Raw genomic sequence first — 25,042 nt, forward strand, 5'->3', positions numbered from 1 at the left:
TAAACAAGCATCATCAGCATGGAATGGTGGGCGAAGCATGAAGGGGCATATGAATGCTTAGCATATCTGGCATGTAAATATCTTGCAATGCCGGCTACAAAAGTCCCATGCAGACTCCTGTTCTCACTTTCTGGTGACATTGTAAAGAAGTGGGCAGCATTATCTCCTGTAAATGTAAACAAACTTTTTTGTCTTAGTGATTGGCTGAACAAGAAATAAGACTGAGTGGACTTGTAGGCTCTAAAGTTTTGTGTGCAGTTATGCAATAAAAAAATAATCTACATTTGTAAGTTGAACTTTCCCAATAAAGAGACTGCACTATAGTACTTGTATGAGGTGAATTGAAAAATACTGTTTCTTTTGTCTGTCATTTTTGCAGTGCAAATATTTGTAATAAAAAATATAAAGTGAGCACTGTACACTTTGTATTCTGTGTTGTAATAGATGTCAATATATTTGAAAATGTAGAAAAAACATCCAAAATATTTAATAAATTTCAATTGGTATTCTATTGTTTAACAGTGTGATTAATCATGATTCATTTTTTTAATCATGATTCATTTTTTGAGTTAATCACGTGTGTTAACTGTGATTATTCCAAGCTAAATGACCAAATAACTCTTCCACCCCTTCGGGCTCCACTGAAGTGTTCTTACCCGCCTTCATCAGGGCCTCTCCCCACAGGAGCCTAATTTGCTTTTTCAGAGTTCCTTCTCTGTTACTTGCTGGAGGATCTGTACTGGGCCTCCCTCCCAGGAGCCTAAACCACTTCTGTGGTTGGGCTAGCATGCCCCTTCCTCAGGGGCTGGTAGGGGAACACAGGCCCATTCTCTACTGTGTGTCCTGGCCCAGGGACCCTGTATTAAGACCTGATTCTTCAGACCCTGCTTCTGTTTCCCTGGGCCGCTTCCTATCTCCAAGGCCCCCTGTGCTCAGCACAGCCTCCCCTTGGTTCTCAGACCTCTTGCTTCTTCCTTCTCTGCTGAACTAATTAGTTTTCTGCCCCTCTCAGTCTCCACTGACGTGCTTTTACTATCCCTTCCTCAGGTCCTCCTGCACAGGAGCCTATCCTGCCTTGCAGAGATCTTCTTTTGTAATGTCTTATCTTTGCAGGTTTTCCCTTCCTTCCTCAGGGGTTCTGGCAGCTTCCCATGGGATTTCCTCAGCTCTTGTAGGCTCTAGTTCATGGATCCCCCTCACAGGAGCCTTGCTCTGTGGGTTCTCCTACTTGCAAGAGAGTCCTGCCTTCTCTACAGGCTTCCCCCATCCCTGCATACTTGTATAGTCTTTTCCTAACCCATTCACAGGTAAGGTCACTAATGAGCCTTCAGTTGCCAAAAATCACCATCAGCTTAGGCTGCTAGGTTACAGGAAAGGCTGAGCTTGGCTTGCATTAAAAGGCCAGCCAGCCTGTGACAGAGTTTTCCCATTCTTCAATGGGAGCTGGATCAGGCCCCAGGTGCTACTGTCAACTAATAGTATGTCCTCCAAAGTGTCGTAATTTTTCTCCCTGGCTCAGAACCACAAAAAGGATGGGCATTGTGATGCTGACCCTAACTTATAGTCACCTAGAAAAATCACTAGAACAACACTCCAATCCACTATTGTTTTTGTATGTTCTCTCCGTACGGCTTTTATCTTAAAAATAAATGTGTGCTGACCAAGTGCTGTGTGGTAACTGCCGGCAATTGCACTGCTCCTTGTCCTTGAAGAGGAAGCAAAGCACAGGAGCTGTCCATTAGGCAGACTGGCTTGCTGGATATATCATAATATAGGAACATAAGAACGGCCATACTGGGTCAGACCAAAGGTCCATCTAGTCCAGTATCCTGTCTTCCAACAGTGGCCAATGCCAGGTGCCCCAGAGGGAATGAACAGAACAGGTAATCATCAAGTGAACCATCCACCATTCCCAGCTTCTGTCAAACAGAGGCTAGGGACACCATCCCTGCCCATCTGCTTATAGCCATTGATGAACCTATCCTCCATGAACTTCTCTAGTTCTTTTTTAAACCATGTTATAGTCTTGGCCTTCACAACATCCTCTAACAAAGAGTTCCAGACAGATTGTGCGTTGTGTGAACAAATACTTCCTTTTGTTTGTTTTAAATCTGCTGCCCATTAATTTCATTTGGTGACCCCTAGTTCTTGTGTTATGAAAAGGAGTAAATAACAACATTTCCTTATTTACTTTCTCCAAACCAGTCATATCTGTCACAATGAATATTGCCCCTCTTACCAAAGCCTAATTTTCTCCACTATAAATTTTTTTACAGGATTTCAGATTAAGAAATGCATTGATAATCAGGACTCACTTGTTTGGCCAATTATTCTCTCAGAAACACAACTGTAACCTCCAGAGAAGTCAAAGGACATTACTGCATGTATATGAAAGCAGAATAGAGCCCTAAACTTTCCAACATTGAGGGCCAGATTCTGATCTCAGTAACTCCAGTTTAAATCTGCTTGCTTTCAAGGGAGTTCTCCAGATTTTAAAAAGATGTAACCACAATCAGAATTTAACCTATAGGCTTCCCAGCTTAGTACATAGTATTGAAATAACTTTTGCCTTGCAAAACAACTAGTGTTTTCCTCTCCTTCTGACGGGAACAATTGCTTTTCTAAAATAAGAGATTTTCTGTAGGTCGGAAAGAAAAGACCATCAATTTTGTTACAGTATTCCAAATCTGGCAAAGAGGGTGTTGAAAAGCTATCTTTTACACCAGTGCTTGATTATAGGTATTTTTAAAGAGACAAGGAGGATGGTGGGATTTCTCTGATACATTACTGCATTGGGGAAACAATCTATTTGTGTAAAGGCAAATTAAGAGTGTAAACGGTGAAAAGTTGCAACATGCCTACTGTCCATCAAAGAGCTTGTTGATTAAAAAACAAACAAACAGCGGCACTAAATGCATAACAGTCACTTTTAAAGGACAGTAGCAGATTGTCATAGCAGCGGTCTGACAGAGAGACTACTACCATCCCTTAAATGCACATTTTTTCCTTCTTTTGGTGGTATGCAAGTGCATATATGAGTGCAGAATTGAAGCAGTAGGGCCTTATACTGCCATTGTTTGGCAAGACTGACTTCAGTGGGAGCTTTTATGCAGAATAATAGCAGGAACAGATCTTTAGTATATAACATGCTGTTATTAAGTTTCCTTACGTATTAATGATCTTGCAGCCATTAAAGTCAGTGGGAATTTATTGTATATATTTACAGCCACTTTCAATCCCCTATACATTGCCAGAGCGGTGTAAAATAACCTTAATATAAATCAGAATCAGGGCCAAGGAGTAAATATTACAAATTTCTTGCTATGTTATATAGGCTGTTTCAAGCGTTTCATTTTAGCCCGAGACTGTTCATTGCCCTCTAAGGCCAGTGTCAGTAGTCCTTGGTGTGGTCTTGCAGGGCGTCTCTACTGTTACCTGCCTGGTTTCCTTTGGTTAGCCCCTGATCAGGGCAGTTCTTGGACCGTGGCCTCTAATTAGGCCCAGGGGTCTGCTTTTGTCTCTTATTCCTGGAGGAAACCTGGTGCAGGGGTGTTGCCCCTTCCCTGCCCCGGGCTTTCTGCCTCCCCTCCCCCTCTGAGCTCCCTCCTTTTATAGCAGGCCTTTTTTCCCCTCATTGGTTGCAGCTGAGGGTGCCTCCTTCCATGACTGGCAGTTGTAGAGGCTGTGTGGGGGTGTGGTCAAAAAAATTCCCAGAGTAAAGACAGTACAAGGACTGTAGGATTTACCAACAAGGGAGAACTGAGTCTTAAGCATTTAAAATTATGTTATTTGAGTAAAATAACCCAGGAAGAGGCCATGTGATAGGGTGTTCAGTGGGCTGGGTGGCCTAGTGGCTAGTGCACCTGACCTCTACCCTTTGTCCTGCTGTTAGGGGCAGAGGCACAGTAGTAGTACCTGGTTCCTGCCCGTAGGCTGGGAGTGTCTGGGCCTCCCCCCTGCACCTGGGCCTTTGCCCTTAAGTGAGTCATGGTACGGGGCACCCAGGGCCTTCCTCTCACCAGGTCCCTGCTCAAGGCCCTGTGGGAAGTAAGATTGACAGATTCCTCCCCACAGAGAGCCTAAGTCTGGGCTACTTCGCAGCCATGTGCTCCTTCAGTTTGGGGCATGACCCCTATAGTCCAAACAGTCAATAGCTTCACAAGCAAGTCCAAACGAGCAGTGTGCTGCAAGACATGCTGCTTCTCAAAGTGGGTGGTGGTTGGAGAAGGTGCTGCTGGAGGCCTTACCCACTGTGAGGTTCCCTCTCAGGCGCAACCTTCTGTCTGGGTTCCTGGAGAAGGATTCTTCTCTCCTGCATCTTGTCCAACACCGCATGCCTGGGCTTCTCAGCGCCTTTTAACCTGATCTTCAGGCCGGTAGGGGTAGGGCTACCTGGGCCCATGATTGCCTTCTGGCCCAGCGTGAGGTTTGTATACCCGGATACAAACTGTAGCACAGTCATTCACCTTTGTGAGTAAGGTGTTCACAATCTGGCACCTACATGTATTTTTGTTTTGTTTTGTTTCGTTTTTTACATAAAAACATACAATAATTAAGAAATGTTAAATGTATTTTAAAATAAACTGAAGATCATTTCCAGTCTCAGCATGTTATACAGCTCAGGCTTTGCTTAACTTTTTTTTTTAAAAGTCCAGGAGCCAAAATATGTTCTCATTTGCGCAAGTGTCTCCACAGAGAATAACCGTTACTATGGATTTACACCAGCATAGGTGAGAGCAGAACTTGTCCTAAACCTTGTGCACTCAGGGATATATCACTCAAGATAAGAAGAATTTCAGTATTCAATCCTTAAGGGCCAATCTGGCATTGTGTATCATGCACCTGTGCTTGTGTGGAGTGCCAGTGAAGTTCACAGAGCTTTGCATGATTGTTACAATGTGCCCACAAGCTATATATTATAGGACTACGGTCTATGGGCTTGTGATGGGGTTTAAGGCCGAGACAGGGGAAGGGCTGGAGCAGTACTGGGCCAGGGAGGTCCTGCCTCTCAGGGACTGCTGCACATGCTCCTGAGGAGAAGATCAGTATAAAGGGAGCTTCAGCAGCCCCAGAAATAGGCCATTTATGGATGAACTCTGCTCTGCAGAAACAGGAGAAAAATGTCTACCTAGGGGACCTGGCTGTCAGTCTTCCCCTGGCTCCTAGACACTCTGGGAGGGAGAACTGTGGCCAAGGGCTCAAGAAGGCTGTAGGCATCAGCCCTAGACTGTGGGGCCTTTGAAGGAAAGACTATGACCATACCCCAACCTGAAAGGTGAGCAAGTGGCCTGGCTGAACATAGGCTGGTGCATACCACTTCACTTTTAGGAGAAAGGCCCTGGGTCCCCCTACCTACCCTGGAGCTATGACCACTGAACTGAGGAGGACAGACCTAGGGGTTACCATCAAAAAGTCCAGATAAGATCTCACCCAGAGGGCTGGGACACTATGAACTAATAGAATGGCTGGAGGTGGAGGCCCAGACCAATAGGCCCTCTGACCACCCAAAACACCCTGCCACCAAGGTTGTCTACACAGTGTGTTAGTCTGCACAAGGGGAGTTAAATTTTAGTCCACACTCACGTGTTGCCCACTAACGGGCCTGTGTAGACCTTGCTGGTGTGCACTAAACGTTCCCCAGGGCACATTAATGTAGTCCTGTTTCAAACACGACTACATTAATGCACACTAGGGAATTTTTAGTGTGCACCAGTAGTGCACCAACAAGCTTGTTTGCTGTACAATTTTCACACTTCTAGTGCAGACCGACACACCCTGTAGATTTCAGAGTAGCAGCCGTGTTAGTCTGTATGCGCAAAAAAGAACAGGCACCTTAGAGACTAACAAATTTATTTGAGCATAAGCTTTTGTGGGCTACAGCCCACTTCTTCAGAAGCCCTAAGTGTACATTTAAAATTCACAATGGCATGTATGAGTTATAATCTGTTTTATATTTCATGGTCTTTATTTAAAATTTAAGACTTCATATGAAAAGCTAAGAGGCACTGTCCCCTCCATTTCTGAGGGGAGAATATGAATCTATGGTGTTAGATACTGAAAAACAATATTCATTTTTTTTTTAAAAAAAGAACTGAAGTAATTTATTATACCCATTTCAAATGATAATTGAAATATTTCACTAGGCTTAGCAGCTACTGTATTCTGGAGATATGCAACTCTTAGAATGAGAATCATTAGCCTTCAGATCACACATGTTCAAATAATCTCTCCCCTACAAGGCTCCCGCACACCACATTTTAATAACCTTTATCTCCCTAAAGCTTTTATAGATGGAAGATGTTTTAAGTCTCAGGGGGAAATTAGATACAGATATGAGACAGCTTCTACTTTGAGGTGAAAAGGATTGGTTGAGACTGGATGTATAGGTTATCTACAGAAATGTACTTAGGTGCTACTTCAAAATCTCTTTTTTAGACTCCTGGCTCAGAAATTCACAAATTATATTCTTTGCAAGAAGTGTGGTGTGTAAAAATACTTCCATTGTATAAGATTTGGGGGGGGGGGGTTTGAGACAATGATGAAACTATTTGTCAAAATGTGAGGAAAAATCAGACATTTCTAGAATTCATAGTGATTTAAGAATATGTATGATCACAAGACAAGGGTAACATTTTCTAATTTCCAAATGATAAGATACTACATTACTATTACTGTCACAACTTGCATATAATTTGCATTTTGTTACACAGTTCCTATTCCAGCAAGTGCAGAATCAGCTTTTAGTGGGTGCTAAAACTCAGAAATCCTGTAGGATGAGGAAGTGGGGCACAGGAGAGTTTAGGGGGCATGTCTACATTGTTCTAGTGTATTGTAGAGAATGAATAGCCAACGTATGAGGTTTAAAAAAAAATTAAAGAAAACAACAGTATCAGAATTTAGAACTCCAGCATATAGGCACGTCCTGCTGGAATTTTGAAAGATATTCCTACCATGTCCATTAATTATATTCTTCAAGCTCTGTTGTTCTGGATTCCTGACACTCAGAGGAATTGGAAGGATGAAGATCCAAATTCTGTTCTCATTTAAACTAGAGTAACAATTTAAAACAATTACACCATATACTAACCCCATCCTAACCCACAAACAAAGTTAACTGAGACGAGAATATTGCTCAGAGCCTTTTCTTCCAAAGTTGTTATTCTGAGTTCTTCCTTGACTTTTTAAATATTGTATTGACACTGTCAAAGTTAGAGCAGGTATGAATGTCGTTTATTCCTTATTTGATTATGTTAGAAATGTCATGGTATTTATTCAAGAAAAATGTACTAAAAGTTAATCATTCATACATTTGTAGATCTTTTAAATAATTGCAAGTAAGGCAAAATTATGCAGCCCGTAGTCAGTTGCTAAGGTTCAAAATGAAGTATGGCCTTAATTTTTTAAACACAAATTAAAAGCAAAACAAAACCACAACTACTCTAAGATGACAAGGCTACCCTTTCAGATCCAGATTCACCAGTACACTCTGCTTTGTGTGTGCCCTGCCAACAACAGCAAACCAGTCATAAATCTAATTATACAAAATAGATGGGTTTATGACTGCTTTGCATCATCAACATGGTGCACAGACTTACCAGTGAAACTCCCCATTGAAATAAAAATCCTTGATAACTTCCTATTTAAATGAGAAAAATAGAAGCTTACTAGTAATATGCCATTTCTTCTTATGTTAGTGGGCCTTGACAAAAATCCATAATAAACTATAACCCTTGAGGAAAGCACTTGCTCTCTAATGTTTCACTGTTTGAAATAAATATTATCAGGTCATGCCTTTATTTCCCTGTTGAAAAGTGCAACCGCAGCTTCTTTCTAAAAAGGGAAGGTACTCTGCTTGCATGAAAAAAATCAAATATTTCCAGATCTTCCAAGAATGGAGACAGTTCTAGCTGCTTCAAAATGTTCCTTTAAAAAATGAAAATTTAATTTTATTTTCTGTTTCTAAATTTAATTTTGAATTACAGAATACTCTATTTTCCAGGGCAATGACTCAAAGCTTATTGAATGTGGGGCAAGATCTAAATTAAAACAAATAAAAAATATTGCATTTTCCATATTATTAGTTCTTTGATGTTGGTTACATTTCTAGCCCAAAAAGTCCTACATAAATGTACTCTTTTGAATTTTAAAAGGGAACTTCAAAAGAATTTCCACCCCGACCCCTTTATTTAATGGTGACTATATCTCAAAATGTTGAAGTATCAATAAAAAGAAGAACAGGAGTACTTGTGGCACCTTAGAGACTAACAAATTTATTAGTTATTTGTTAGTCTCTAAGGTGCCACAAGTACTCCTGTTCTTCTTTTTGCGGATACAGACTAACACGGCTGTTACTCTGAAGTATCAATAGTATTTATCAGTGTTTGTTGGAAACTATACAGACCTTCTTTTTTATCTTCTGGAGCAATCTTCACCTTTGTATCTGTTATATCTTTGAAAGAGGCCAGAAACAGTACTACATCTCCTTTCTCGTTCTTTATAGGAACAATGTCCAGTAGGCACCAAAATGAAGACCCTGCAAGGATACAGAATGAATTAAATTCAAACAGCTGTCTTTTTGCTGAAAAATCCAAACTATTAAAGCTGCAACTAACGTAATTCTAACAAAAAATCTTATTTAGAAGGTCAGTCAGGAAATCACAGATGTTCAGCTCATGTAAATCTCTTTGCATCATCGGTCGAAGCTCAGTAATGCTGCATTCTGTGGAATCAAGGCATTAATTTAAATGCAAAATTTATCTACTGGGAACATTAATAGAGTTTAATGAAGCTGCTTACTTCTCTCAAACCACATTTTCCTTTGAAATCTTAACTGATTCTGGCACTTCCTATTTTAATGGAGTAACTGCCACTATGTTAACTCTGATATTTGAAGCTTATGTTTACTATGAAATATCTTTACCTTAGATTAATTATCAAATTTGGCTCTCTCATCATCCCTCGGCAGAAGACCCCGTAGCTAGTGTATCGCTTCACTAATTCGAAGATACTTAAACTAATCAGACTTGTGACTTAAAATAGAAAGTAAAGTACAGTTATTCAAATCTGAGCTGTTAAATTTAGGCAAGTGAAAACTCAAAGTCCTTGTATTTCATTGAAGATGAGTGTTATAATACCCACATTTTATCTGTGAAAATTAATGACAATAAAGATCTTCCCTGTTACATGTTAACTGCAGTAATAGCAGTTAGTAGCCTGGATAAAACATTTTTTTTTTAAATGTAAAACTCAACTTGCCTATTTAGTGTCAAATTGTTGTATAACTAGAAAGATTTTTTTTTTTTTAAGTCAAATCATCCTTGGAAAATAGGACATTCAGTCTAATGGTTTTAAGCACTGTAATTCACCCAGATAATTCAGCATAGAAGCTAATTATTGCCAGTGTGTTGGTGTTGTACTGCAGCATAGTTCAAGCACATTGTGAGTAAAGCTGAGATCATACCAAACCCCTGGATCCAAACCCCACTGATTTTGGGGTAAATCAGTCTAGATGCTAACTATAGCTGGCAGCTTGGGCCCATCTCTGTAAGTCACAAAGGAAAAACAATTACCTTCAGACACTTCCAGCATACCAACAGACCACTGATGTTCACAATGGGATGGATCATTGTTATTGGACTAAGTATTTTTCATTTGAAATTTGTTTTTGGGCGTGCCTGACCCCGAGACTCCTATATCCTATCCATCTCACTGCTCTTTTGGCAACAGTTTAATGCTCATTTATTTCCAGTTCTCATGAAATAAAACTAAACATGGTCACTGGGCCACTAGCTATGGCTGAAAATACATAGCTAATATGTATATAAATATGTCTGAGCTCAGAAAAGATTGATTGGAAGAGCAGATTAGAGCTGCTTGCTTTTGGCGCTCTTATCCCTGTCCGCCTATTTTCTCTCTTCTCAACTTTGCAGTTTAAGAAATGGTACCAGGCACTGCAAATTTGCTTACAATTCGGCTGTCTAATCTAAATTTTAATATAAAATCAACTTGACTGCCTCTTGAGAGCTGGGGCCAAACCTAGCAGGGGATATAGCAGTTACCCTTGAAGTGTTATTGCAGTTGAAGTTCCAGTAGGATGCTTCAAAGGAAAAATCAATTGTTCCTCTCCCAACTCAGTCACAGCTCTCTGGAGGCAGTTGGGCAGCTTTTAGTTAGGTTAGTAAATTTAACCTGCAGCTGGGACCAGGTTCCCAGTTTGAAGGAAATCAGGAAAGTGAGAAAGGGAGGAAAGAAGGATATGGCAAATGAAACAGAATGGGTCTATACTGGGTTTTAACTATTTTGTAAGCTGTGAAAACAGTGCAAGCAAAGATACCATCATAAAAAGAGGGTAGAAATGGGAGATCAGAAGCAAAAGATTTCTGCCTGCTTATTCCCCCTTTTTTCCATCCTGAATTTCTTATTCCTTTTCACGCAGACGTGATGGAGCAAGCACGTTTTATTATGAGCATCTTTGAGCAAGACAAAGCAAGAAGCAGAGAGAGGGTAGGACAACTGTTATCTCCTTTATCAAAACCTTTGGGAAAATCTGATTGGTGCTAGTTCCTGTCACTTATTTGTTGAAAAGCAACCAATACATCAGTCTATACTGGTGTATTCAAAATGAAAAGCATCAGTAAAATTTTATAGTTTTCCATTCCATTTTTTTAAATTACATTCTGCCTAGCTAAATTTCTCCCATAATTTCAATTGGATACAATGTTATTCTTCACTTCCTCTGCAAAACTGTTGTTTCTGGCTGCTATGCTTTTTTAAACAGCTATTGTTATCCACTCTAGAAGTAGCTGAATTTCTTTTCTCTTTTCTATTGTTTTGATATAGTTTTAGCATCAATAATACAGAAACAGCCATTAAAGCACTGGATTAGTGGCAATAATGTTTCAGGCATCAGACATTTTAAAAAATATATATAAATACATTCAGTATAACAATGGCCATACTGGATCAGACCAAAGGCCCATCTAGCCCAGTACCTGTCTTCCAACAGTGGCAAATGCCAGGTTCCCCAGAGGGAATGAACAGAACAGGTAGTCATCAAGTGATCCATCCACTATTGCCCATTCCCAGCTTCTGGAAAACAGAGGCTAGGGATACCATCCCTGTTCATCCGGACTAATAGCCATTGATGGACCTATCCTCCATGAACTTCTCTAGTTCTTTTTTGAACCATGTTCTAGTCTTGGCCTTCACAACATCCTCTGGCAAGGAGTTCCACAGGTTGCCTATGTGTTGTGTGAAGAAATACTTCCTTTTGTTTGTTTTAAACCTCTGTTGATTAATTTCATTTTGGTGACCCCTAGCTCCTATGTTATGAAAAGGAGTAAATAACAACACTTCCTTATTTACTTTCTCCACACCAGTCATGACTGTATAGACATCTATCATATCCCCCATAGTCATCTCTTTTCCAAGCTGAAAAATCCCAGTCTTATTATTGCTCCTTATATGCAAGCTGTTCCATACCCCTAATCATTTTTGTTGCCTTTTTCTGAACTTTTTCCAATTACAATATATCTTTTTTGAGATGGGGCGACCACATCTGCACGCAGCATCCAAGATGTGGGTTTACCAAGGATTTATATAGAGGCAATATGATATTTACTGTTTATTATCATTCCCTTTCTTAATGATTCCCAACATTCTGTTCACTTTTTTGACTGCCAGTCCACATTGAGTGGATGTTCTCAGAGATTTACCCCAAGATCTCTTTCTTGAGTTGTAACAGCTAATTTAGATCCCATTATTTCATATGGGATTGGGATTGTGTTTTCCGGTGTGCATTAATTTGCATTTTGCATTTGGTAACTTTATCTGAAATGATTAATTTGATTCTGAGGCCTCAAACAAACTCTCTGTCCTTACAAAAGTATTTATAATACACAGAAAGCCCTTCAATATTTCACAATGTGCAACATTCACTTTAGTTAAAATAGCTGCATTATGGTGGATTCAGTAAATGAATAATAATCATTAAGCTTGCTCAGCATTTTTATGGCAGGCTTGCATACTGTTGTTTGTTTCATGTCAGGTTTTCGTCAGCCATATTATCTCCTTACGTATCTTTTCTTATTTTCCTCCCAATGTAAACACTGTCTGAACAAAGCAAATAAAAACTGCTGCGGAGACCACCAACTTAAAATAGATGCATATACTAATTCTCTCATGAGCTACAAGGTAACTCCTGGAATGAAGGAACCACATGATCTGGGATTAGTAATGGGGTCTTTTAACCATAATGTGGATCAACAGTTTGAATTCTGCACCATGCCTTAACAACTGTCTACCCCATTGCAGTCTTGGCAAAAAGGCCATGGAATGAATGGGTAGGGAGGTGAAGTATCCCCTCAGCCCAGGAGAGATGATTTCCTAAGTCAGGGGTGGGCAAACTATGGCCCACAGGCTGGATCCAGCCCGTGAGCCGTTTTAAGCTGGCCCACGAGCTCCCACTGGGGAGCAGGGCCTGGGGCTCGGCCCCGGTCCGGTGCTCCAGCCAGGGCGGGGGCCGCACCACATGACTTGGCCCCATTCCGGCGCTCCAGTCAGTATCCAGGGTCGGGGACTGCACCACGTGGCTCCCAGACACCGCAGCATAGCCCTACTCTGGGGCGCAGGGTCGGGGGCCGCACGGACTCACTCCAGCGCTAGCAGGGTCGGGGGCCGCTCCATGCATAGGAGCCAGAGAAGGGACATGCCACTGCTTCTGGGAGCCACTTGAGGTAAGCGCCGCTCAAAGCCTGCACCCCTGAGCCTCTCTCCACGCCCCAACCCCCTGCTCCAGCCCGGATTCCTCTCCCACTCTCCAAACCCCTTGATTCCACCACGGAGCACCCTCCTGCACCCCAAAACTCTCATCCCCAGCCCCACCTCAGAGCCCGCACCCCTTCTCACACCCCTGCCCCAGCCCTGATCCCCCTCCCGCCCTCCGAACCCCTCTGTCCCAGCCCAGAGCACCCTCCTACATGCCAAACTCTTCATCCCCAGCCCCATCCCAGAGCCTGCACCCCCAACCAGAGCCCTCACACCCTCCCGCACCTCAACCCCAATTTTGTGAGCATTCATGGCCAGCCATACAATTTCTATTCCCCGATGTGGCCCTGAGGCCAAAAAGTTTGCCCACCCCTGGTTTAGACAGATCATGAACAGTTTGTACCTTTCCTGCAGAAAAAGAGTAGACTTCAATTTTCAATGCTGTCAAATTTTCACTGGAAAAAATATAATGCAACCCACTGCATATGGTCTGCACACTGAAAAGCTGTATCACACAATGTTATATGTGTAGGATTTCTTACTTGTTACATAAATAAAATCCAATATTACTATTATTCTGTTGAGAGAACTCTTTTTCAGGAGGGGAATTCCTTTCCTGCTTCAGCTAGTGCATACAAAGGGCATTGTCAACAAATCATTGTCTACCAAAAGATTTCCTTTGCAGCTTTATTTTTATGGGCCTTCTTTATTGACCCTGGCTACTTCTCTATCAGAAAGCTTCCTTTCTTTCCATTGCAGTAAGATCTGAAGCCTCAAAATATATTTTAATATCCTTGAGCAGAGAATAGCACATCACAGGACAGGAGGGAGAGGCAGAACAAAAGAAAAATCTCATCATAGAGCAATCCAACTAGCCCAATAGTTGTTCTCAGCAACACGGAGGTGACTATTTTATGATCACCCTCTCATCCACAGCTACTTCTACCTACCCTCCACTCCCTCTGTCAAAATAAGCACAAATTGCCTTCACCTGGGAGTCTGTGCAGAAACTGAGATACTAACCTTTCTTCAAAAAAAAAAAAAAAACTTTAAAGTTTCAAGCAGCGCTCTACCTTTATAATGCCAGAAACTTTAAAATATAAGTATTGATGTGTTCCCCCCTCTAACTATTGAGATCTGCTTAAGTCTCAGTTGTGAGATGTATGATCATGAGCTTTGTTGATAGCACCTGTACTGCATGAGTACTGAAAGGGCACAGGGCACAAGCTAAACTCTCTAAATCTTGTCCCAGCATACACAAGGATCAAAGTAAAACCAGCAATAGAATCTCTTGAGGGCAGTCTCTTCTTTGGCTAGTCTAAAATTTTGGACAGGGACCTAGAGGGGATGTCTCCAGGGTATTATAAAGGCATTAGAATATAGAGATGGAACTGAGGCTACATATACTGGCTATTTGTTGATAAGTTGTAATCAGGGTTCTGAGGATTTTGCTGCATAAGAGGACCAAATTCTGTAGCAAGCATCTCCTAAATTAGGTGGTAAGTAACTTCTTGTATCATCATTAAATATCCTTCATTCCCATCTGCCATGGCATAGAGGGGCAGGGCTATGCTGGGGCGAGGACTAGCAATGCTTTAACTCAGTCTGTTCATGTGAAAAGCTGGAGTGTTAAAGACAGCTGCAGGTAGATTTTAGCAGGCAAGATCTCTCTCTCTCTCTCTCTCTCTCTCTCACACACACACACACACACACACACACACACACAAAGTCAGGTTCCTGGCTGCAGCAAAATAGCAAATTCCATTAAAAAAATTCAGCCCTCTTATGTGTATACATTATGATATAGTCTATAATTGCATGATCTACAGGACCCTGTAGATGCATGAGATGTATAGTAAATAAGGCAGAGGGTTGTAAGAGAAACAAGGAGATTTCCCTGTGTTTAAGGCCTTGGACTGGTACCCAAGAGAGCTAAGTTTCATTCTTAGCTCTGCCACAAACTTTCAGTGTCATAGAGAGTCACATTAATATAATGCACATGTAGGAGGGGACTGAATTAAGATGGCACAGGCAACCTTAAATCTGTCATTTCCTAACTTTGGAGTGTTTGACTCTGCAATCTTAATGTTCTTTTAATTTTTAATACAATATATAGTATGTTTAAGGCATAATATACAGTGTAGTTTTCATATACTGGTAGATTACTTAGGGACTCTAGCATACATAGAGCAGTATATACAGGGGCGGCTCCAGGCACCAGCGCACCAAGCACATGCCTGGGGTGGCAAGCTGTGGGGGGCAGCCGCCTGCTGGTCACTGTGGGGGCGGCAGTCAGGGAGCCTTTGGTGGCATGCCTGCGGGAGATCTGCTGGTCCCGCGGATTCGGCGGCGGGTATGCCAAAGGCGCGGGACCGGTGGACCTCCCACAGGCATTCCGCCAAATCCGCGTTACCAGCCGGACCTCCTGCAGCGCGCTGCCGAAAGCCGCCTGACTGCTGTGCTTAGGGCGGCAAAATACATAGAGCCGTCCCTGAGTATATATCCACATTTACTTTCTGTCTTTGTTTACTCACACTTTTCCTTTCTCTCCATTCACCGATTGAAAGGGATGTCATAGTTATAAAACTCACAATTTTGAAATCCTTCAATTACACTTCCTTGAACTCCACTGAACAAAAAATGAAAAGCTAAGCAGTCCCTGCTGCACCCACGTGACTTTCTTCCCTTGTCCTTATGTGCACTACTTACTTTTACTCTGCTCTAATTTCCTTTTTCCTATCTCCTACAACAGATTAGGAGGAGACTCCATTTAAAAAGACAGTGACCTCCCAGTGTCATAAATTTACCAGATTACATATCCAACAGTTAGGGAAACACACAAAATTATTTTTAGGATCAGACCCAAACACCATTGAAGTGAACGGAAAGATTCCCACTGACGTGAATAGTTTTTGGATCTAAGCTGTCTGCAGTTCCCCCGATTATTTTCCAAGGGCATTACAATGTACCAATTACTACATTAGTGGTGGCAGGTTGGCCTATACAGCCCTTATAGAGCACTAATCTAGAAAGAGTTTAGCTAGCTATTCAGTGTCAGATCTCCATTTTTTTAACGCAAAAAGAACAGGAGTACTTGTGGCACCTTAAAGGCTAACAAATTTATTAGAGCATAAGCTTTCATGGGCTACAGCTCACTTCTTCGGATGCATAGAATGGAACATATATTGAGGAGATATATATACACACATACAGAGAGCATGAACAGGTGGGAGTTGTCTTACCAACTCTGAGAGGCCAATTAAGTAAGTGAAAAAAAACTTTTGAAGTGATAATCAAGCTAGCCCAGTACAGACAGTTTGATTAGAAGTGTGAGAATATTTACAAGGGGAGATAGATTCAATGTTTGTAATGGCTCAGCCATTCCCAGTCCTTATTCAATCCTAAATTGATGGTATCTAGTTTGCATATCAATTCCAGCTCAGAAGTCTCTCGTTGGAGTCTGTTTTTGAAGTTTTTCTGTTGTAAGATAGCCACTCGCAGGTCTGTCATTGAATGAGCAGACAGGTTAAAGTGTTCTCCCACTGTTTTTTTAGTATTAGGATTCCTGATGTCAGATTTGTGTCCATTAATTCTTTTGTGTAGAGACCGTCTGGTTTGGCCAATGTACATGGCAGAGGGGCATTGCTGGCACATGATGGCATATATCACATTGGTAGATATGCAGGTGAATGAGCCCCTGATGGTATGGCTGATATGATTAGGTCCTATGATGATGTCATTCACCTGCACATCTACCAATGTGATATATGCCACAAGTACTCCTGTTCTTTTTGTGGATACAGACTAACACGGCTGCTACTCTGAAACCTGTCATTTTTTTTTAACGATAGACCAGGTTCAATAGGTTTTTTCGAGCTGTAGTATTTAGTGGCTGTTGTAACTCTAGTGATATAATTATTCCCCTAGTATACTGTAATTGAAAACAAACAAGAAACACCCCAATGAGTTACTTGTATTTGGATCACTTACAATAGTGGTCCTCCAACTTTTGTCTCCGTGGAGTAATTTGTTAGAGAAAGATCCTCTCCAGATCATTCCTCTTCTCAACATTCCAATCCCTCCACTGTTTTGTTCTCAAAGTATTTCCTTCTGTCAACCTCTATTATTTCCCTTTACTTGGCAGTCATACAACCAGCAGGCATTGTTTACTTCCCCTTGATCACCAGCATTGCTGTATCCTATCATTAAGGACCATGTTCACATACTTGTTGCCTAATGCTGCTGGATGCTAATAGCTCCAAGTTCAGAATAAGCAAGTAATAACACTAGCGAATGTAGTTTTTTCAGGTAACTGAGAATGTACTGCTGTCCCTGAAAACTAGATTAAAAGGAATTTTTACAGTCAAAAATAAACAGCTCATTTTTATAAGTTAATGAAATATCCAGTATGTATAATTAGTTTTATATCTGTCTTTTGTTTGTTCCTTGTTGCATTGCTTCAAAAACATTATCTAATGTATTCATCATCATGGATGGTCATATATTTAGCTGGAAGTTTTAGAATAAACACATTATTTTCAAACTAAATAGTCAGACAAGTGTATTGTTCTTTGAGCACCATTTTGAAGCCCCCTTTTTAAGGAATAAAGTGAAAATGTTAGTTGTTTTCATTTACTAAAACAAAACTGGATGCAAAACTCTTCCTCCGAGGTAAGAGTTTCCAGTCATCTTGTTCTAATCATGAATTGGGGCATAAATTAAACTGTGTACATGAGGTTTCTGGTGAGTTGAAGCTCATCACATCTCCTGTGGTGAAGCAACTATTTCCACAAACTGCCTTCATGATGTAATTCTCCTGGAATCAAAAGCTTTTGCATTTACTCCAGTCTCACTCCTCTTATAATGAATAAAAGTAACATTATATATATATATATATATTTTTTTTAATAAAGAATATCAGGCACCTTATTCAATGGAAAAATGTTACTGTTCCAAGGGTTATATGTGTAGGTTAGTCTTCTACTCTACTGCTAAAAAGCTCTATTTTAGAAATATAACCTATTTTCTTGGTTACAATCAGGTCGATTTTCCAACAGAGTTTCATGTTTTAACTGGGTTCAGGTATGTTTGTTATTGAACAAGAAAAACATTACTTCTCTTGCTAGTTTTTATGTCAATCCTCTCTGGGGACCGTCACCTTGCTGTGTTGAAGGGTCTTGCATGTTCCAGTGAACTTCAGAGCTAAGTTGTCAGGAGTTTCATGTTCCTGGAAGGGTCTCCCAAGGCGAACAGGTCTGAGGGGAGGTCCCAGACAACACACGGTCCAATCCCCCCATCCTCAGTGGTGTATCAGGTGGAAGAGGGTCCTCAGATTTCAATGGCTGTGAAAGCAGATGAAGGCTGCAGCAAGTGGAGATCTCTAGTCAACTCGGACTTTCCCTGCCACTGGGCTCACACCTCCAACTTGTCATGATAGTGTGGTCTCTGTAGGTGCACTTGCTTCCCCACATTAAAAGAAATCACGTACAGGATTCTACCATGGGAAATAACTTTCCAACCTTGCAAGCCCTGAGGCAACAGACTAGTGGTGACAGGGACAGGATTAGTCAATCTGGCAGTCCCTATCCATGAATCTGCATGTAGGCAGCAGTAGTTAGATGGTCGTCTGGCACCTGGACTGACACAGGCAGCTACTATCGCGACTGAGCAGTCCTCTTTAAGATCCCCTCTGTTCACCCTGCATGGGAAGAGGGATAGAAAAGGTTCCCTAAACCTAGGCTGTCTCACCCACTCCTGGGTGGATTACCTGGTCCAGTGGGATCATTCTGTCTGCAGTCAAAGCTATAAGACAGTTACTTTTGCTACATGGAATGTTTGCACCCTGATGGATAACAAAGATAATGTATGGCCAGAAAGAAGAACTGCTATTGTCACTAGGGAGCTTGCTAGATACAACATCGACAGTGCTGCCCGGAATGAGACAAGGTGCCCAGATGAAGGTCAACTGAGAGAAGAAGGCGGAGGCTACACCTTTTCCTGGAAAGGAAAATCTGCAGAGGACAGGCGCATTTATGGTGTCACTTTTACAATTAGGAATAAGTTTGTCAGTCAATTTATAGAATTTCCAGTATGAATCAATAAGCATCTTATGACTCTTCGTCTTGAGCTCAGCAACAACCAGTCTGCTGCTTGTCAAGGAACAATTCTATACAGATCTTGACAGAGTCTTGACCAACATTCCTAAGGAGGACAAAATCATTCTCCTTGGAGATTTTAATGCTAGAGTTGGGCGGGAGTCAGATCTCTGGAATGGCACAATCGGAAAAGAAGGAGTAGGAAAGGCTAACTCCAACAGCATCTTCCTCCTGAGCAAGTGTGTAGAACAATGCCTGATCATCACAAAAACCCTCTTTAGACACAGTGAGAAGTATAAGACCACCTGGAGACACCCTCGCTCCAGGCATTGGCACCTTCTTGACTACATTATTGTTAAAGCTCAAGATCGTAAGGATGTCCGCATCACAAGGGCCATGCATGGAATCGATGACTGTTGGACAGACCATCGCCTTGTTAGATCAATCGTGAATTTCCAGATTGCCTCAAGACATCGCAAGCAGGCAAAATCAGTACAAAAGAAATTCAAGGTCCAGTCCCTTGAAGATATAGTGACTCGGGAGAAACTTCTGCAGTATCTCCAAGAGAAGACAATCAGCTACCGCTGATAATGAAAATTTCTGGAAAGGATTAAAGACTGCCGTTCTCTCAGCATGTGCCAAGTCCATTGGCTGTATTCCCCGCCATCACCAATATTGGTTTGATGAGAATGATGCGGAGATTCAGGGCCTGCTTGACCAGAAAAGAAAAACTCATCGCATGTGGCAAAATGACATATCACATCAGCAGAAGAAAGAGTTGTAAAGGCAACTCAAGGCTGAAATCCAAAGGAAAATCCATGATATCAAAAATAAGTGGTGGCAAGAAAAGGCCAAGGAGATTGAACTTTATGCTGATAAACATGACATGAGTAGTTTCTTTCAGGCAATAGGGGCCATTTATGGCCCATGCTCCCATGGGCCTACACCACTCTGAGCCCAAGACGGGTCAACATATTTTAAGGACAGCAAAGCCATCAAAGCCAGATGGAAAGAGCATTTTGAGTTACTCCTGAACCGAGAGTTAATGGTCTCTGATGCCACTATTGACTCTATACCTCAATGACATGAAAGAGAATCTCTTGCTGACCTCTCCCACCCACGAAGAAGTAACACAAGCCATTATGCAAAGTAAGAACAACAAGGCAGCAGGGCCAGATGGCATACCAACTGAAGTCTACAAGTTTGGAGATGAAGAACTGGTAGCGAAGCTCCACAAACTTTTTCTTCATATCTGGTATAATGAGAAGATTCCAGAAGACTTGAGAAATGCTAACATTGTTACAATCTTTAAGAAAGGAGATAAGTCGTAGACTATCGAGACATTGCCTTGCTATCTACAGCAGGGAAAATTCTTGCCCATATCCTCATAAACCGATTACTTCTCCTTGCTGAGGAAATATTGACAGAATCTCAGTGTGGTTTTAGATCATCATGCTGGACAACTGACATGATCTTCATTGCCCGCCAAATCCAGGAAAAGTCTCGGGAGCAAAATTAGGACCTTTATATAGCTTTCATCGATTTGACAAAGGCCTTTGACTCTGTCAATAGTGAAGCCCTGTGGAAGGTACTGGTCAGATTTGGCTGCCCTCCAAAATGTATTAAGATCCTAAGGCTTCTCCATGATCAGATGACTGCCACGGTTCTCTGTAATGGCCCTGAGACAGAACTTTTCATCATAAAAACTGGGGTTAAGCAAGGAGGCATTATTGCCCCAACCCTGTTTTCCATTTATTTAGCAGTCATTTTGGTCCTCGTTAAAGATCACCTCCCCAGTGGAGTTGACATTCAGTATAGAATGGATGGGTGGCTCTTTAATCTTCGACATCTCCGCTCGAAGTCTAAAGTCTTCAGGGCATCCATTACTGATCTTCAGTATGCTGATGATTGTGTCATACTCGTGCACACTGAGAATGACCTTCAGTCCATACTGGATTTTCTTGCACAAGCTTACCAAAGCCTAGGACTCTCACTCAATATTGAGAAGACTAAAGTGCTCTATCAACCTGCTTCAGGCCTTGCACATGACCCACCACAAATCACCATTGAGGGTCAGACTTTGGAGACAGTTGAGCACTTTTGCTACCTTGCATAGCCAACTTTCTCAAAATGCAAAAATCGACAGCGAGATCCAGCATAGGATCCAGTGCGCAAGTACTTCCTTTGGGAAATTGCTTTGACGCGTTTTCATGGACCGTGACCTATGGCAGGACACCAAGATCCAGGTCTATAAGACAATGGGGGGAGGGATAGTTCAGTGGTTTGAGCATTGGCCTGCTAAACCCAGGGTTGTGAGTTCAATCCTTGAGGGGGCAAAATCAGTACTTAGTCCTGCTAGTGAAGGCGGGGGGCTGGACTCAATGACCTTTCAAAGTCCCTTCCAGTTCTAGGAGATAGGATATCTCCATAAATTTAAATTGTTGTTCCTACACTCCTCTATGGATGCGAAACCTGGGTGACCCATCGACAGCAACTCAAGAGTTTGGAGAGCTATCACAAACGATGCCTCTGGAAGAACCTTCACGTCAAGTGGCAAGATCACCACACTAATGCCAGCAGCCTTGCTGAAGCCAATGTCACTAGCATTGAAGCAATGATCCTCATGCACCAATTTCACTGGGCTGGACATTGTGTGAGGATGCCAGACTCTCACCTCCCAAAACAAGTCCTCTACTCTCAGCTTACCCTTGGTCAGAGATCCTGTGGTGGTCAGAGAAAATGCTACAAAGACACACAGTGTATCTCAAGAAAACTGATGTGGACATCACAAGCTGGGAAGAGCAAGCCACCAACCGACCCCAATAGCGCCATATCCTCCATCAGACAGTGGCCTGCTTCGAGGAGAAGCGCCTTGCCCTTGAAGATGAAAAGAGAGAGGAGGAAGGAAAAAGAAATAACCATCTCCCAGCAGGCCACTGGCCTGCTACAAAATGTCTGTACCTACTGCAGGTGGATTTGTAGTTCCAGGATCGGACTCCTGAGTCATGCCAGGACCTATATGTAAATCCGTGGTAGAGATCATCCTCGAAATCGAGGTATCGCCGATCATCATCAGTTTCTGTCAATTAATATTTTTTTTTAATTCTATTCACATCCATCAAGAGTTACAACCTAAATTAAGAGGTGTCCAGCATATACATACATTCTTACAGAGTTGTCACTTGCATTTGAAGTTGTGCTGCCTGGCACTTTTTTGGAAAAAGCTCCTAAGTCTGGAGCCTGAGAGTTTTCTCAGAGTTGACATGTCACAGAGGACGCGATTTGGGCTTGATATCATTGCCCTTTCTGCCAGGTTACGTTCATTGCATAATAGGATTTTACAGCACATGCTGAGGAATTACACAAGGCTGTACAGAGGATTATTCTTCCCAATTCATCATTTGAATCTGCATGAGCACATGCTGTACACAGAGTGATCCTGCTCACTGAAGAGAATTATAGTAACCCTGTGAGTTGGAAAATTGTAGGGTTTAACCGTTTCACTGCTAAAATTTTATATAAAAGCACACAATGTCGTATAATGTTTTTGGCCAAATCTACTCCCTACAGCAAGTCCAGGGGTTAGCACAATTAGAGGTGTGCAGAGAAAGATAATTCCCTTTGGTTTTGTTCCTATTCAGAATGAAAACCAAAAATGAAATCCACAGCAAAAAAGAGACTGTCTCCATGGCTAGCTGTCCGTCCCCAAACTACGGACTTTGTAAACCCTGGGATGCCTAAATCACTGGCAGTCTGCCTGGCTGGCTGCTCCTGAGTCATGAACCCTGTAAACCAGGGTCTCTGTTTTCAGGGCAGTGGCTGTCTCAGAGCCACAGACCATGGAAGTCCTGAACAGCCCCTAGGGAAAAGGTTTTGAAAGCTCCATCTGCAGGCTCAGATTAACCAAAATGACTTGGTGCATCTTGGCAGGTGGGGGAAGGGGGGGGGGGGGGAAGGAGAATCACTGGCTGAGGGGGTCAGAACAACCCCCCCCCACACACACACGCGCGCGCGCCAACTAAAATCATGAAGGCCAGAAAGGAGGTTGGGTGATGCAGCAGGAGGGCCCTGCCTGCACAATGCGGTGAGAACCAATGGGAGCTGGAGTGGGAAGCTGAGTCAGCCTCACCGAACAGGAACCACTGCAGGATAAGTACAGGGTGGGACTGGTCTTCAACACCCACACCTAGGGCCTCTCACAAATCCACCCCCCCCCCCAAAAAAAGGGAAGAACTTAACCCCCTCTCATCCTGGAGCCTCCCCCTGATACACACCCCCAGGGCCTCTCTCTCCCAGGGACAGGGAAGGTGGGGGTCTCCCAACTGTCAGCCCTGGTTTCCTGAGGAACTTTGTCAAATTCGAACAGTCTCTGCTGAAGATTTTGATTTGAACAAATGAGCAAATGCCAATGAAAAACTGTTTTGTCAGAAATTTTCCAAGTAGCTCTAAGAAAAGTTGAGTTCCACAGTGGGGCTGTAACAGCTGCCAGAAGAGTCCAGAGCCTGCAGTAACCCCTGTCCCTCCTGTGATCCTGCTTTACACATCAGTGAAGCAATGGTTCATCCACATCTCTTTCCGTCCACAGTCTACAATCATGGAATCAGAGCATGTCCCACATAACTTAAATTGGTATAACAAGGCCCCTTGTGTACTTCACAGATTCCTTGGAATTTTTTTCCTTCTCAGGTACAAGATACTGCTTCTTGAGATAATGTTGGGGATGTTTTTTCTAAATGGGATAGTGATTGTTGTAAATGTCATACTAGACGGGTGGGGGAAGCTTTATCAAAAGAACAAGGTCTTGCAGCATAAGCTAATGGTGGTCAGACTCTGGATTTGTGTAATCTCTTCTGGAAGTTCATTCAACAGCAGGATCCCCTTGTCTAAGAATATCTCATCACCGTCTTTCACATGTTTTGCCACGAGCTTTGTGAACTGAATTGTTCCAGAGAAGAGCAACTGTCTTGGTGATTCATAGCTAGAGATACAGTATTTAATGTAGCTCAGGCATGGTTCCTTAATGGTTTTGAAGGTCAGGACCAAGGCTGTCAACTGTCATGGAAACAGACAGAGCCAGAGGAGTGACCAAAGCACAGATCTGATTTGCTTAAGGTAGCCTAACCCATAGATAAGATGAGTAGGTGCATTTTGCACAAGACGAAGCCTTGGTAAAGAAGGCTCTAAAGTTAACAATGAGGAAAACTGGCATCCTTATATTCAGCATATAGGCTAGTGAAGGAGGAGAGACACAGAGTTATTCATTCCCCTTTAGAAGAGTGGAATTGGAAGACAAGGAAGAAACAGTATGAATACATGACAAAGTTCAAGAAGTTATTCCAACATAGGAATCCTTCAGAATATGGAAATCCAGCCTACATGAAGCCAACACCAAGGAACTCAAACTAAGGCAGGTAATAGCATAAAATAGGAATTAGGAGGAACCAGAATTATTATATTATTTGAAGAGCCAATAGTCAAAGATTAAATATAAAAATACAACGCACCTCGATGAACATGACAGGATAGAGACAAAACAGCATCACTTCTATTAAGGAAAATTGTGCTCCGATAATCTACTAGTATTCTTTGAATGTCTATAAAAATATGTGGATAATCAGTTCATATAATTCATTTGGATGTTCAAAAAGTCAAACAAAACGCCTCATGGAGGGTAGTAAAAAACCTAAGTCATCAAAAAGGGCAAGAAGGTATCCCCCTTATTTGCTTGTGTGGGCTACCCACATCATAGGTCATATTGTGAGGGGAAAGGCAGCAGCATGGTTGAGGCCATGAATCACCCTCTTGTGCAGGTCAGTGAAGAAAGGGTAGGGTATGGGTGGGAACAGGGAGCCTGGACTGCACCCCAACATACTGGCCAGCACAGCTAATCCACTATGGAACGAGAAGTGATTTCCTACTGGTACAAGGCTGGAGCAGATTACAGGGCAAGGTGGGAACCAGGGGCTGAAATGTGACTCCCAGAGGCTCCCCCTTACTCAGAGGATATTAAAAAGTGTCTGAACTTGACAAAGTGCTGTCATGGAATAGAAAATAGCTAAGAAATGGAAAACAGGAGAAGACAAAGTGCTGTCATGGAATAGAAAATAGCTAAGAAATGGAAAACAGGAGAAGAAATAAATGGTCACTCAATTTTCAGCTTAGCAAAAAATTAACATTGGAGG

The 25,042-nt window shown here is 42.1% G+C and overlaps 1 protein-coding gene across 1 annotated transcript in view; it reads right to left on the reverse strand.

Annotated features, from left to right (window-relative positions):
* The window catches only part of KCNH8 (potassium voltage-gated channel subfamily H member 8), a 355,081-nt gene that overhangs the window by 189,501 nt on the left and 140,538 nt on the right, over nt 1–25,042 (reverse strand). Inside the window, exon 3 of the mRNA XM_054020303.1 lies at nt 8,402–8,533. Coding sequence (XP_053876278.1) covers nt 8,402–8,533 — 132 coding nt within the window. The remainder of the gene's footprint in view (nt 1–8,401; nt 8,534–25,042) is intronic.

Source organism: Malaclemys terrapin, chromosome 2 (genome assembly GCF_027887155.1).
Source record: "Malaclemys terrapin pileata isolate rMalTer1 chromosome 2, rMalTer1.hap1, whole genome shotgun sequence".
NCBI lineage: Eukaryota > Metazoa > Chordata > Testudines > Emydidae > Malaclemys > Malaclemys terrapin.